At 40.0% G+C, this 16,831-nt stretch overlaps 1 protein-coding gene across 8 annotated transcripts in view; it reads left to right on the top strand.

Moving 5' to 3' along the window:
• The first annotated feature begins 12,495 nt into the window (after positions 1–12,495).
• Positions 12,496–16,831, top strand: part of LOC149302967 (AP-3 complex subunit sigma-1-like) — a 28,471-nt gene continuing 24,135 nt past the window's right edge. For 7 of the 8 annotated variants that reach the window (XM_089481790.1, XM_089481785.1, XM_089481788.1 and 4 more), the window contains exons 1-3: positions 12,496–12,564; positions 14,120–14,211; positions 15,037–15,148. In XM_089481790.1, the coding sequence (XP_089337916.1) occupies positions 12,496–12,564; positions 14,120–14,211; positions 15,037–15,148 (273 nt within the window). The remainder of the gene's footprint in view (positions 12,565–14,119; positions 14,212–15,036; positions 15,149–16,831) is intronic. The other variant, XM_089481791.1, reaches the window with a different exon arrangement.

Here is a 16,831-nt window from a genome sequence, read left to right as displayed (position 1 = left end):
ATGGGCTACAGAAACCAACTAATGTCCTTCAATCTATCCAGGGTTTCTAAGTGTAACTTGGAACCTAATTGTTGCTCCTCAAGACCACATGCTAATACCACTTATATTTATATTTACATCTGTTTTATGGTTGATGTTGGCAGATGTAATTTAAAAATATTCACCTTCTCTATTTTTAAACCCAAGTTTGGAGATTGTACTGAATAAACCTCCATTTTAAAAGGCTATGTTCTTGTTCACCCACTGTGTGACAGAGTCCATGCCAAGAAACCATTGTTGCTGTGAGACACTTTCTGCATACAGAGAAGGCTAAGCACTCTTGGCTCTATAATGGAAGCCTTTGTCTATTTCTAGATGCATTTTCTATAAGTAGAAGTCAGAATATATTACAATAAAAAAGAAATCATGTCTGTTTACTGTACATAAAATAAACCTTATTTATTTTTGTACAGTAAACACAGACATTATTTAATTTTTATTGTAATACATTCTCACTATTTAGCCAGAAAATTAAAGATTGTATTTGTTCCTTTTAAATAAATGTTAGGTTTCTCCTGATATGTTGGTATATTCGAGCCCCTGATCAGCATCCCCATGCAATGGCCCTATCTGCTCTACTACTGATGCAATTGCTGCTTCAAAGAATGTGGCCCTCAAACCTGCTCCTCTGTCCCAATCATATGAGAGAAGGGACCCCAATGGTAGGTCCACAGATGGTCCAGAAAATGAAGTCAAGCAACACAGTACCAAAGGATTCTGTGATTCTGAATGATACAGACATTGCAAACCAAAAAGGAAAAGAAGCATACCTAGTAAAGTTTGATTAGAAAAGCTGATTGCAGAGACTGCAAATGCATGATATATGTACTATTACATATGAAGCATTACAGCAATAACATCAGTACAAATATCCACCTTGTCTATTGTATCTTTTTTCATGTCATAACAGAAAAAACTGGGCATGATTAGATTACAGAAAGAAGTCAAACAAAATGTATGCCCATATATTTATTATATATTACAAGTGTCATATTGCAATTATTTTCAATAATATTATATTCTACTTTACTGATAATACAATGTTTTGAAACGGATGCATATTTGTCATGTATATGTATTCCAGCTGTGTTATTACGCTTATCATACTGCCTTGCGGTAAACAATAGAATGGCTCGGTGTTAATCATTAAGCTGGACTCTATTATAAATGTAAGCCAATAGAGGGAAGAATTGCGTAGGACTTCATTAGCATTATCATCAAGAACCAGCCCATTGTGGTGTTTGAGCAAAAAAAAAAAAAGTAATCCAAAATGTCGCATGAGTCTGCAAATAAAATGGGGTTATTGGACCACAATGAAATAAAATCAGCTTTTTGTCAATGCTTGTCTATATTACTGTATGCTGTATGTATTAAAGAACAAAAAAAATTCCATGGCACTGTTCTTCTCTTTTATGTTTCCCCATAAGATTGAGGCTCCTTCCCATATAGTATTTTCATGTGCAAATACAAGGCATTCTTGACTACCCAGGTTAATTGTCCAAACCCAGGAGACATCTGGTAGGTAAGTAAATTGGAACCATGTCTCATTGAAAATCCACCTTCGTTTGTTTCTCTTATGTTCTAAGAAGATAATATGGTTGCTAGCCCCTTTAAAGAAAAAAAATTTTTTTTAACCTAACGCTATGGTTATAGTAATTTCAAAAAGGTTCATTGACTTGTTTATATAACATACCAATATGAATAGATATGGTTTTACTGTTATTTCCCTATAAATTCCAGAATAATGTTAAAAGTAGACTTGTGCAATCGTGTTCGTTCTGAAGAAACGTAGAATAGAATATAGTTGCGGTAAAATGTACACAAAGACGAAGACGCACAACACGAAGAATCTTCGTGTTAGTCTTCGTCTACTAATCTCCCTGGTCCCTTCCCCATCTAGCCTACCTTATCGCCGCAGCATCGCAGGGGTTGATGGAAGCGGAAATCCGTAGGTTCGGCATCAGGGGTTAAGGGGCCGTGCGAACGACTATTGGTCGCCTGCAAGGTCCTCCCCTGGCATCAACCAATTGGTTGATGCCAGAGGAAGACCATGCAGGCGACCAATAGGCTCACTTGCACGGCCTTTTTAACTCCTGACGGGGAACCTACGGATTTCTGCTCCCGTTAACCCCTGCGATGCTGCGGAGATAATGGGAGAAGAAATACGTAGGTTCACCGTCAGGGGTTAACTTGGCCGGCAGAGACTGCTGGTCTCCCTGCTATAACGGGTAAAGGTCTGTACAAGCAACTTTAGTGGTTGTTCGTACGGACTTTTAACTGTTGCAGCAGGGAGACCAGTGGTCTTCGCCGGTTAAGTTGCTGGGAAAGGAGGTGCTTGTCTGCCATCAACCAGTGAAGTACAGGTGTACTTCATTGGTTGATGGCAGAGGAGGCCCCTGCAGGCGACCAATAGAGTTGCTTGTAAGGACATTTAAACTCCTGGCGCCAAAGCTGCTGCGTAGTCTGTACCGCATTAACCCTGTATTAATCCCTTCTACAAAAACACGAAGAAAGCACACAAATATCCGCCCGAACAGAAGACAGGAACGGGCAAATATTCGCGGAATACAAAGGATTTTTCACCCCATGAAGATGAACAGTTGGCCGGCGCCCAAGTCTAATTAAAAATAAAACAGAAATAAGTGTCTTCTTAAATACCCCTACCTCCCTTTCCTAATGTATGTAACAGATGTGGTTTTACATACATAAAGATTCCACATGCAGACCATATAGGTGGCAGTATACAATATAACGCAATTTAGCCACACATAAGAAGGTGTTAAGTTACATATGCAAGCTAAAAAAAACATACAAATAGGCATGCTTGTGGACATATATATTTTACCTATTTCTTTGGACCTCTGGGGCACTTGCTTTTGAGAGCTATAACCTCCATGAACTGTGCTGTTATTCTGGTTGAGGGTGATGGCTTTTATTGGAGGGAGGGGCTTTTAGGTAGGAAAGGCACCATTGACAGCATAATTCCTGATCCCTTCATCAACGTTTTTACCAGCATATCAGCCATCTGATCTCATAATACATCCGCTGGCACTTCAATCCACCTCCCCCTCGTTGCTTATTATCAAGGTAGCAATATTAGTTTTGGACAAACTGCTAATTGGCTTATGAGTGAACTGCAGCATTCTTGGTCCCGACAGGAACGCCAACTTATTTAGTATTAAACATGTGACTTTTCTCTTTAACACAAGTGTCGCACCTACTGTTAAACATACAAGACTTCTAGGCGAGATAAGATGGCTCCCAGTCAACTCTTAACGGCAAAACGCAAGTTGAAGTCCATTTTGCATGGACGCCATTGCATTTTACTGTATGCAAACTGATGCATACAACCCAAAAGAGCACAACTGTCACACTTGCAGGTTAAGCTCAATAGGAAATTTACCAGTAAATAGGGCATGCTTCTTTAACCAGCCCACTGTCTATCACACCTTGCAAAGGGTGGAGGAAAGATAGTTCTTTCCAACATATTTTCCATATGATATTTTGTATGCTCATTGGTCATGTTGGAATAGGACTAAAGTGGCATTCTCTGGGTAAGCTTTATATATATATATATATATATATATATATATAAAATACAGTATATATAATTAAGGACAAAATGATTTTAATTCAGCCACGCCCATATTCTAAGTAGGGATTCCACATGTTTTATTGGCAGTTGAGAATAAGGCGGTGGGCAAAAATAGACTGTAGCTGGTATTTTCCAGTTAAGGCCCTATATGCCTTTCTCTATTGAAAACAGCTGTGCACATGTGTAAAAATAAATGAAGCATCTGGGCATTCTATGCTAGACGTTCAGTGATATCATGTATTCAAAAAGCCAAATATTACTTTATTTCAAATTTAAGCCATGTCAGCTTAAAACAATTTAAACAAACGGGTAGTGTACCTCTTCTCTAAAGACTGACAAAACTGAAAATATTTTTCTCGTTTGTTCTTCACTTTCACTTCGTGATTGCCCTGTTAGTTCTCTGTGAACATTCCGTCAGATAAAACGCGGGGAATCAGTTTACTTCATGACTTGGAAGATACGTGTTATTTTTGCTCTCCATTTGACTGACACTGATTTGTTGCATGGGCCTCGGCCCAGCCCCACCTCATAGCATGTTTTCTGCAGCCAGCGAAACAGTTTGTGCGTGGCGTTCCCAAAAGCTGACTTGTGGTAAACAAGTTCTGCTGTGAGGTAACACTGGCACCTCTCACTGAACTCACTGATTGTTTGCTTTGTCGGAGAACTGAAGGAACATTTGAGAATACTCTATAACGTACAACATGGGGAAAACAAATTAAATACTTAGTGTTATTATGAAAGGGTTTTTGGGATGGTGATAAATGAAAATCAAACTGTTGCTGAACAGGTATAGTCTGTAACGCAGGACACGAGACATATTATACACAGTAGTTACTGGGTTCAATAAAAGCTACTAGCTCATCGAGTGGCAAGCAGCAGTGATATGGTAATCAACCAAGCATCACCCTCTTGAGCAGTTACATCTTCAGTCTCCGTTGATTTCAATCAGGACTAAGCTAACTATTCCAAATAGTTTAAAATCTGGGGTGAGTTAACAAGCTTCTAGAGTGTGGCACAACTTGTAGACGTGCCGTGGTTTGAGCTAGTGAGGAAAGGTTCTCTTGTATAAAGGATCAGTTGGTCCTTCAAACATTTTAGTGAAAAATATCATTGTAGTTTGGCTGGACATGCATAATGTATCTTTAGTGGGGTGCAATCTCCTTAAAATCATCCCACTGACTGAAGTTTGCATTATGTACGGCCAGCCCAGCTCTCCTTCTAGGAGAAACTTGCCATGATTGTCTTTCACAAACCAGAGTGGGCATCTTGACACTAGTGCTCCCGCTTCAGTGAAAAAATCCCATGATGTGTGTAAGGATTGCTCTAAATTTGGCCATTTCTCATGTCTTGATGCCACATCATCAAAAAATTAGAAATATGCACAAACAGAATGTGTCCTTGTTTTTAAACATTTAATTGCTTGTAATGTGCATATAGCACACATTTACGAAGTATGTTTCAGGAGGGACGCTTTTCTGGAAATTCCAGATTTTTACCTTGTCACCAAAATCAACTGCATTTTGCTTACTTAAATAAGTCAGCAGTGTGGAAGCTATATAGCCCTATAATAAAGCTAAAAAATACCATTGCAAGAGACAATGTATGTGGCAGGTTTAAAGGAACTATTCAAAATGTTTCAAAAACTGCACAAATCTTTAAAGAGAACATAGGGTCTTTATATGACCGTCCCTTCAGAAGCATGCACATGTAGTAAGACTGCTCTTTTGTAGGGCATCAGATAAAAATGTTGTCTTCAATTCACATCAGGCGACAGGGAGCTGTAAATAACAAAAAAATCACAAGTTCAAGGTATCACAAAGAAAAAACATACAATAAATCTTCAGAGCCTCATCCAATCAGTTGTGAAATGCATTTCACACCCCTAATCAATACACTGATATATATATGTATATCTAAGCTTATCTATATTATAAATACTCCATGTGCTACAGTCTTAGAAGGAGCAATAGCCTTCAAAGAAACACTGATACACTTTATTACAATTAGACTTGCACATTCATTTTTGTACAAATTAGTTTTCATGCCGAATTTTACCCATTTGTCCATTAATTTGTTCATTGCCCCAGACACCATTTTAACTACACTAAGAGGAGAAGAATCTCTCTATTTTAATTCAACTTCTTCTATACGTTTATTTCTTGTTCCATGGCAACTCAGATGGAAGATGGTATTTCTCAAAATAAAAATGTTGGATGAAATTCCTCCGATCAGAAGAAGCTTTTTTCCGCGAAAGTGAACACAAACTTTTCGCCAGTGCCTAATTACGATCAGTTCTGCTATTATTTTCAAAACTTTAAAAGGGGTATACAGTGACCCAGCCGCTGAATGTTTAATAAGGTGTAATTTAACTGATATCCCTTTAACTGTAAAAATATCCACTGTGTTTATTTATTTATGATTTTCTTTGTGCAGCAATAGGAACCAAAGCCATGGGTGGATAAAAACGGAGTAGAGAGAAGTTGCCATAAGGTCATTTTGTTTGGAGATAAATTCCGCCATGCAGCAAGTTTTTCTTTCTAGAAGCCCAAACGGGACTTGTGCTTCGCCTGATGTCTATGAACGGGAAGTGATAAGGCCAGAGGGGATTATTAGGTCTCTAGGCTTTTCCTCTCTCTTACTTGATTTTAGCTGAAATTTCTGCCATGCAACAAGTATACAACATGAACCCGGCAACAGCAGCTAATTCTGCAAGGTCATGCAAGGGCCCCAACGGGTGTATGCATGCAGTTTTAGTTAGGTGATGTTGGGCTGTGCAACAACTAGCACAAAAGCAGACAGAAATTATTTGCTGGCTCTCTAAACAGGTACATGCTTACATAGATACATAGTAGACATGTGCAAATAGGCCAAAAACGATTTAGACACTTTTGTTTCGGACCAATAGTTTTAGGCCAACAAACCCCTGCCCATTTTGGCTTAAAATTTGGAAACAAAATTCATTGCCCAGTGCCTACATTCACTCTCACTCACTCTCATTCCCGTTCACTTTCTTGGCAAGGTTTCAAATAATTTCCCCATTACAGATGTTAAGCTTACGTGTCTGTAATTAGATGGCAGTTATTTTTAATCTCTTTAGCAATAGTGGTAACACTTCTGCTTAATGCCAATCCTTTGGCACCAAGCCACACAACAACATGCATTTATTTAGTGTTTTTTCTCCAAGTGGGACTTAAAGCCATTTACAGAGGTAAACATATATATCATTATTGTAAGTTGTTATCATGTAAGGTGCAATTGCTTGCATTGGTGAGTTCCGCAAGAGTGATAAAAAAAAAAAGTGTCCCTCTTTCACATTTTGAAACCCTGTTGCCGGTTTACTGCTTTTCCTTCCTTGAACAACTTTTGATAAGTACTGACCACTGCAGGCAGGGAACACCCCACAAGAGCTGCCATTTTGTAGATGCTCTAACCCAGTTGCCTAGCCATCACAACCTGGCCCTTGTCAAAGTCACTGTTGATGCTGTCGACAGTCCTCGGGTCCACAACTCCCGTGACCGGGTCCTACCTGGTGCTCCTAGGTCCCATGTGGGTGTCCTCTCATCCCTGACGGCCTCCTGGTAACCGACAATCCCAGGTTCTCTGGAGCAGCACACGCATGCTTTCCAGCAGCCAATATGGCGGACACATGCGTTCCACCATCCAATATGGCGGACACATGCGTTCTACCAGCAGAAGCATGCATTCCTTCATCCAAGATGGCAGACGCAAGAATTAAATTACAGGGCAACTGACCCCTGTGTCCAGGTATCGACATACTCTATGTAATTCTGTATACTGCCGCTCCTCCTTCCAGTTCCCTGGCAACGGAGGCATACCTTGGATACCAGGAAGTATAAAAACCCTCCACCATGCCTTCAGTGCTAGGTTATTGAGCCTTTGTGCAGAAGATACCCCAGCGCTATTACTCCTGTAAATGCTCCTGCTCCCAGTCCCTGATCCTTCCATACAGCTTCCTAGTTACCAGACCTCGCCTATACTTTTGACCTTGCTATCTGCTGCCCGACTCGACCTCGGATCTGTTCCTGACTACGGCTTAACTACTCTTTCTGTTTGATGTTTTGGATTACCTGAACCTATATTAGGTCCCTGCCATTGGGTTCCATACCCAAACACAAGGTTATCCTCCGGACGAGACAGATGCTTACATTTGAACATTTTTCCTGCTTCTAACACATCAACTTTGAGGAGAGTAGGTTCTCACCCTATTGAGAGGTGCCTTGACGTGGGGGGTGAGCTTAATTATGCTTTGGCCACTTCATATAACCAAAACCTTACATTTATATTATGTTCATATATTTGTTGCCAACTTTATTAGGGTAAGAAGCCCAGACAGTTTTTGTTTTTTGAGGCCCAAATGTTTACTTGCTGCTTAATATATCCCACCTACTGACAGGTGCCATGATAACTGTCAGGACACCCTTGCAAAATAACTCTGCTCAGAGTGTCAGTATGGAGAAATCACTAGAGCAGTGAGAGTGTGCACGGGGGCAAAACAGGTACGCAGTACAGACAAGGGATATCCAGAAGCAGAGTCAAACGTAAGCAGAGGTCAGGGCCGGCAGACAGGGTTCACAAACGGTGTATCAAGGCACAGGTCAAAGTCCAGGGAATCAGGCATATAATAACCACACATCCAGAAGCAAAAACAACAACACCCAGTTACTGGGCTGGAGGTGAGGCTGATCTTTTAAAGCCTGATGACGAGGCCAGGTGGGAGAGGCAGGGTTCAGTCCATACCAGAACTAGGTGATGACACAGTAAGTTTAAGTCCAGCCAGGCCTCTTAAAGGGGCAGCCACGCCTTGCGGTCTGTGGGACTCTGGGTGATGCCTGACAATAACAAGGTTATCAGTGTTATTCACTTCACCTGTCAGTGGTTATGGCTGATTGGTGTATACAGCTGTTCTGAAAGGCCCCAGAGTCTGCAACACCACTAAGCAAGTGGTCCCACCAAGCAAACAGCACCATAAAGACCAAGGAGCTCATCAAACAGGTCAGGGACAAAGTTGCGGAGAAGTACAAATCAAGGTGTGGTTTTAAAGAAAATATCAGAAATCTTGAAATCTAAGTAATGGAAAGAATATGGCACCACAACAAACCTGCCAAGAGACGGCCACCCACCAAAACACACGGACCAGGCAAGAAGGGCATTAATTAGAGGGGCAACAAAGAGACCAAAGATTACTCTGAAGGAGCTGTAATGCTCCACAGCGGAGATTGGAGTATCTGTCCATAGGACCACTTCAAGCTGTACACAGAGCTGGGCTTTACGGAAGAGTGACCAGAAAAAAATTAGCAAACATGTTTGCCGTTCACCAAAAGGCATGTGGAAGACTCCCCAAACATATGGAAGAAGGTACTCTGGTCAGATGAGCTTTTTGGCCATAAAGGAAAATGCTATGTCTGGTGCAAACCCAACACCTCATCACCATACCCCCAGAACACCATGCCCGTGGGGATGTTTTTTATCTGCAGGGACTGGGAAACTGGTCAGGATTGAAAGAATGATGGATGGAGCTAAATTAAGGGAAATTCTTGAGGGAAACCTGGTTTAGTCTTCCAGAGATTTAAGACTTAGGGCAGCAGGACAATGACCCTAAGCATACTGATAAAACAACACTTGAGTGGTTTAAGGGGAACATTTAAATTTAGAATGGCTTAGCCAAAGGCCAGACCTCAATCCAATTGAGAATTTGCGGTTTGACTTACAGATTGCTGTACACTAATGGAACCATTCCACTTGAAGGAGCTGGAACAGTTTTGCCTTGAAGAACGGGCAAAATTCCCAATGTGCCATGCTTATAGAAACGTACCCCAGGAGACTTGCCGCTGTAATTGCACGCTCAACTTTTTTGTTTTTTTTTGTCCTATTTCTTGTTTTTTTCACAATAAAAAGCATTTTGCATCTTCAAAGTGGTAGGCATGTTGTGTAAATCAAATGACACAAAACCCTAAAAAAATGCAAAGTGAATACTTTTGCAAGTCACTGTAGCTTGGAAGTCCTTGCCTTAGCTTGACAATTTTTAAGGACCCCCAACTGCCATTAATGTTGCCATTAGTACCAATGTGTACTACGACCGATGGATCATCACTAGACCCTCACAGCAATCTGTCCACTCGGTACATAACACACCAAACTCAAGTAGGAGAGAAGCTGTTCAGTATTTGGGGTCTTGAGGAAAGATTACACTACTTAACTTATAATTATTTCCCCTACACCACCACTTGTTTATCCTTCCTAACCCTTTACTTCCTCCCTCCTGGAAAAGCTACACAACTGATGTTCCATCTTATCAGATCAGATCTTCTCAGCATATTTATGCAAAATGGCAAACATGATGGTTTGAACTATCCCAGAGCAAACCTCTCTAACTAGCTTAGCCCTATTCTCTTCTTTCAGCTTACCTAGTTCTGCTACATAGATACCCCCTCTGCCCCATCTCCTTTCTCACCAAGACTGGCCTTGGCCAGTGAGCTCCTCTCCATGTTGGCAGCTGCCCTCTTAGATCCAATATCTTAGAGTCCTAGTAGGCATTTTGTTTACACTTGTCACAGCAATTTAGCCATGGGGTTGTAGAAGCTGCTCAAGGGACCCATACATGTAATAGTAGTATTTTTAAACAGCTCTTATAATACAAATCAGGAATAACGTTAACATCCTAGATATACTTTCTCCTTCTTCCTTTCATCTCCTACCTCCCAATGAACTCCTCGCTTACCAGTTATCACATAGAAGATTTGCCGATGCTCAGGATATGCATTCTTGCTCAGTTTTCACTTTGATAAGTTTGATAGTTTTATATAGTTTATTAAGAGAAATTGCAATATATATACGCACATTAATTTAATATTACAATGATTTACTGTTGCCATCTAGTGGTATCCTTAAATATTACAAAGTTAAAAGCACAGATTTTTTTGGGAAACAGACGGTTGTTTATAATTATATATTGACTTATATAGCACCATAAAATTTCCCCAGTGGTCTAAAGTGAAAACTTCAGTTTAGAATGGTGCATATGGAATGGCTAGTCTGTCCATAGGATAGAAAAAAAGAATTCCCTAACTTATTTTATTTGCCCATAATTCCATGAATAGTGAATTAATTAAATATGGATAAAAGTTTTGGAATTAGGATTTCAGAAAATGTCTTGTAGTTAAGGTCATTTTAACTGTATAACTGTATACGGCTTGAGGCTTTCGATTGCCTCCTTAATTTCTGGTGAATTAAAACAGTGCTGCTTCAAAAAGGTTTTTTTTTTAAACTTATCTCATAAAATGGGAAGTTGGATTGAATGAACATTCATTTCTTGGAGACTGTGTTGGTGAACAATAGGATCTAATTATGTAACTCAGCATAGTATGATGCAAAGGTGTCTGACATTGCCGATGTGTTATTGACTTTATCGCCAAGGTTTTTTTTGTATTGCGGCATCGTAGTCTTCAATTTATGTGCTAGGAGGGATCACACAGCTTCATTGAAGTGTGTATGATGCTGGGGCTTATACAGCACTTTTTAAAGGGACACCCCAGCAGTTTAATACATATGATAGGTGTGTGGTAGATTGAGATATTTGCAGTGTCCTTCTGCAAATGCATGGGGTGATTCTGCAGAATATCCCATATGCATTTGCAATTTAGTGTGTGGCTTACCAGATCTTGTTATTCATACTGGGGTCTATTGGGATGCCCATAAACATGCGTGGCAAGAGCCCTCTTGATTTCAATCGGTGTGTATTCGTGTCACGAATTGGCTAATTCAAGCAGCCAATCAGTTGCAAGACATGTTGGACCTCAAAAGATGGCATCTGCTGCAACAGGGTTGCAGGTGTCGAGTGTTTTTATTCATCTTTTAAAAAAAAATATGTGTATTAATTCTTCTTTAGTGGGTAGTGTCAGAGACATTAAACTCCCCCTTTAATTTTCAAGTGCCTATTAACTATTATCACTTTATTTGTATTTATTCAGCTCATAAGATACAATATCAGCAATGCACCAAGAAAGCCCCCCTGGAGCCAGACCACAGAAGCTTTGGCTTTTTGATGGTTTTGAGTTGCCCTTGGCTTCCACATACCCCCTTAATAGTTCTGTTTCCACCTATTTTGAGGGGGCAAAAAGATTTGGCTCTCCAGATGCACTTTTGGCTTAGAAGAGAAGGAAGTGCCACAGATCCCTTTAGAGAATGTGGCCCCAGAAGTTGATTTGGGATCTGGTGATCCATTGTGACTCCGAACTGAGTTTCACGATATTGCCCCACATCGATGAGGAAGCACTTGGGCCTCTGGCTTAAAAAAAAAGTCTAGAACCACAGCGCTGCAATTGCACCTTACTCACTAATGTCTTTGTTGTCGCGCTTTAATGACGTCAGGATCATGGTGTATGTACGCAAGTCTACGACAATTCTGTTCATCGCACCGAACACCTTAGTAATCTATTGGCCGCAAGACCTCAATGAAAAATGTACCTTAATGACCATAGTTAATGAAATGTGCTTCATTTGTTCCATGAAAACGAATACGATAACGTAGTCTGCCCCGAACGTGAAGTTTTGTGTCTCTTGTGCTTAGAACTCCCTATGTTGACGGAAGGAGTCGTGGACTCAGCAGATGCTTTTCCTTTTGCCAGTAATATGCCTATTGGGTAGATCCATGTCATGTGATTCACGTGACGTGTCCGGTGAGCAGACAGCTGTAGGCTCTGTACGGAATTGTGACCGCGTATGAAGCTGTTAGCCGGTGGGGGGGGGTAACAAAAAAAACTTGATCTGCGAGAGTCTTGGTGCTCGCACTTCCGGTCTGTGTACGGTTCGCTGTATGCTTGTGCCTTCGTACCGGCGTCATAATGATCAAGGCCATCCTAATCTTCAATAACCACGGGAAGCCCCGGTTGTGCAAGTTCTATCAGCACTATGTAAGTGACATCACACTGCCCTATTTCTAGAAACCTTTTAGTCTGCGATGTCATCATCACTAAGCATCTCTGCTGTTCTATTATGTATAGAATTATTTATACCTAAGCAGATTTGTCACTGCATCCAAGTGGCTTTCCACTGCTATACTTTGGGCATTAAATTGGCAGTTTTAATTGTAAATGTAGATAAAGCATTTGGGGTAGATCCACACCCTGGTTTTCCAATATAAGTCTGCCCAGTATAATAAAGCAGTACTCACTGATGACACCTTGCAGGTTTATACTACTGCTCCTTATATCTTCATCACAGAAGTATGTGTCATCTCTTACGGCTACATTTATATATTTCAGTTCTTATCATTGTGTTTTTATGATACTGTAAATTATTTACATTGAAGTATTTTCCCCTGATCGGATATAGTTGCTGCCTTACGAAGGATACTTTAGCTTTGGCATGTGTCTGCCTGCTGCTTCTCACGTGACCATAATATGATTCAATGACACACAAAGGGAGCGTTCATATGTGTGTTAGATATGACCGCTTCACCACTGATAGAAGCTTTCTGTTAGTCTTCGCTCTGTAATGTATAGATGGCTGCTGCATGCAGAAAGCATTGTGCTGCTCGTCTTTATTGATGCCAAACGATCACTATTTGTGTTCTCTGTGACTCTGCTTGGTTTTGGTGATTAGAAAGCAGCATTAATTGTTTAGGTCATCAGATTTTGGTGAAAAAGTAACTTTGATGCCTGTGTGGCTTTTCTTTATATGTGTTGGATGTTTTTTGGGTGTTTTTTTGACAATTGTTGTTTTTTCAAAAATGTCAATCTAGGTTTAGTCCTCATTTTTACAAGCCCTTCACTTCGCCAAGTGAGGGGATGCATGTCTCCTGTATCACCCTGACATTTACTAAGCAAGCTTAGTAAAAATTAAGAACACAAACACAGTGTCATCATTGACATCTGACTTTATCACCTCGGTTTCTTCTTACATTAGGTCTCGAGGTGTGATAATAGGAAATGCGGACCTGACCCTGACTCGCCAAACCCTTTGTGACAGATTAAAAACTATATTAGAGAAGAGGCGGGTTGTAACCAGGATTAGATATAGGTATGAATGTCTCAGATGTCTTTGGTGTGGACCTTAAGGGTAAGTTTCAGCATTTCAGCTGTTTAGCGATATTACTTGTATTATTAAACACCACCGATGAATGAATCGAAAAACACGGCCAAGAGAGCAAACAAGGAGAAGAGGTAGGAGAACTAAGCGAACAGATTGTAAGAATGAAGATGCGCAACAGAAGCATGAGAAACGAGAAACGAAAATTAGAAAGTTAATGGTATGATGAACAAGAAGACAAGGGTATATTGATTGATAATATGGAGTAGAACATAAAGCAGAGGACAGAGCTGACTGGTTAGGGTGATAACAGAAACTGTAGAAAACATTTGACCTGGAGGAAGAGTAAATTACATTTCCTGTAATATTTGACCCAAAAACATGTTATTTTTGCACAATGGCATTTTATATTTCTGTGTACTCTCTCCCCAATCGCAGAGTGAAGATACACAGCAGCAGATTATACGAGAAACGTTCCACTTGGTGTCCAAACGGGATGAGAACGTCTGCAACTTCTTAGAAGGTGGCATGTAAGTGTTTATCGTGCTTTGTTGGTGAAGTGTGTCTACCTGAGAACATTTGGGGTTGAGGACTCTAATATCTAAAAGGCTAACAGTGGCAAATGGGTGAAGCTGATGGCTTCAGTGCTCAAATACAAAAGTGCCTTCAGATCTTTGTGAAATGGACACCTGCGGAGGCAGCCGAGCGTGGCGCGTCACAGACACGGCTCAGGTTATACTCTGCAGGGATTGTTGGTGTTTCTTCTCTACTTTTCTGGCAACCGTTTAAAATAAAACATTTTAACAAAAGAGGTTGAACATTCAGTAATATTGCAAGTGATAAACACTCCTTCAGGCACATAGTTTTAAGTAGACATAAGTGTTTATACCACCTCATCGCTACCGGTCTTAAAGGAGTCTTGCTTCCTGATAATCTGTTTATTAAAGGTGTTGTTCCACAAAGACATTAATGGCTTTTTCTGGCATACACACCTTAGCAGATCTGCTATTTCTATTTGCACACACAGATCACGCAAAACACTTTTAAGAAGCGAGTTATTATATTATAAATAAGTGAGTTATTATAGAAGTAGTTCTGACATAGTGTGCTCTTTACATTTATATAGTTTCCAAAGGCTTTCTTTGCCGTAGTTTGTATATATGTATATATATAATACTTGCTTTATAGGTATAGTGTTTCCAGGAATGTACTATAGTGCAAAATAACAATATAGCCCACAAACATGCAGAATATTTGCTCTACTTCTGTTTGTGTCAAACCTGAATGCCTGTGGTTCCCTGTTTAATATGCTCAAGCTATCTGAATAATTTGACCGTGCATGTATTGTTTTGTAGGTTGATAGGTGGATCTGACAACAAGCTCATCTACCGACATTATGCAACTTTATATTTTGTCTTTTGTGTTGATTCTTCAGAAAGTGAACTTGGCATCTTGGATCTTATACAAGTAAGTATAGAGGACAGCAACTTATTTCTACAGATCAAAGTACTTGCTTCATTTGTGATAGATAGTTGTTACCAGTCTCGATCTACTATAAAAGGACAGGCATTGAAATGGCTATGAGACAGTGTAAAACACTTATAAATTACAAGCTTGGTTTAGGTAATATTACAAAATCTAATCTTATCTCTGCCAACATTCATTGGTATGGTGTTGCAGAAGATGATGGTGTTAAATATACAAAAATCGATCGTCAATGCTTTGGTCCAGAGAATAAAGGTTATAGAAGCTTGTGATGCCTTTTAGTGGATCATTGTTCCCGAGTCACATCACCGTACAGTCCCTTCTTTAGAGGCAATCAATGCAATATAGTAACATAGTAATTTAGTTTGAAAAAAGACCTACGTCCATCAAGTTCAACCCTTCTACATATCCTTCCTGCTTTTGATCCAAAAAAACCCAATTGAGCTATTTTTGAGATTTTGTCACTTAAGGGAATACTGTGACTCCACAAGGCAATCAGATTTCTTCTTGGATCAAGAAGCATTGAAGAATGAATGCTTATTCTATCATTTATTGCGCTGCATGTTCTACTTCTCTAAAATAATTATCCAGACCCTTTTTGAATCACCGTAGTTAGCAGCTTCTGCAACAGGGGGAAACGGTGTGTTGTACACTTCATTAATGTGCTGAGCAAAAGCTGATACGGCATATGTTCGATTTTACCTGGGGAGGTGGTTGGGCGGGCAGGCAGGCAGGCAGGCTTCATTCCCTCGACAGGATCTAGAATCATCATTCAGACACAATAAGAAATGCCAGACATTCCCCGCCTGTGCTGTATTGAGCTGTCAGGTCATATAGTTAAGTTTGGGGTTTATTTAATTAACAAGAGAAAGAAGTTTCACAGATTTTACTCTTTAAATGAGCTGTTTCTCATTCTTTTGAAACAGTTATATTGTTAAATGGCATTCGCAAAGCTTCTGTTCTTTGCTTGTCATATCGCTTTACTCTAGTTGGAACCGTTGAAATATTCATAGGATGACAGAAGGGGCATGAAATATTTATGCAGAGCCGGCCTAGATATTTCTATATTCTCACTGATCCTGTGCTATACATCATGTCCTTTCAACTGCAGTCAATGAGGGAATAATTTACCTGTTGTAGGAATGCATTGTGTATCCTTTAAATGGCTGATGAGCAATTGATAGCTCCCTGAAGTAGCTACATTTCCAGTGCATTGCCATGTATAACGCAGCTTTAACTCAAACTCACTCAAAATTATCATTTATGAACTGCCTCTTTTGAAGAATTGTGTTTTATGAATTATTGTTGAAAGCCATAAGCATGTTTCAGTAGGTGTAAGTATGTGTGTATGTAATGCCATGTGTAAAATATTATTGCACTGGACTTGTAGACTAGATTCTAACGGTTTAGATTGGCGCTAGGAGGCAATATTTTCTAACGGGAAGGGTGTATTGATTGCCATTTCTATTATTGTTTTCCGTAACTTTTCAAACCCAACCTGGTATTTGCAAACATGTTACCGGGAGCAAATGAATGCATACGGTTGCTGTTTTGTCTTTGGCCTTACATGTATGCAAATAGAGGGGTTCATCAGAGTCCCCTATGTACATTTGGACTGTTTCCCAACAACCAACTGCTTGATTAGCAAAAGATGCATTTGGTTGA

Source organism: Sceloporus occidentalis, unplaced genomic scaffold (assembly GCF_023333645.1).
Source record: "Sceloporus occidentalis isolate IW3139 unplaced genomic scaffold, rSceOcc1.0.p SCAF_16, whole genome shotgun sequence".
Taxonomy (NCBI): domain Eukaryota; kingdom Metazoa; phylum Chordata; class Lepidosauria; order Squamata; family Phrynosomatidae; genus Sceloporus; species Sceloporus occidentalis.
This window is presented reverse-complemented; position numbering and strand designations above follow the sequence as displayed.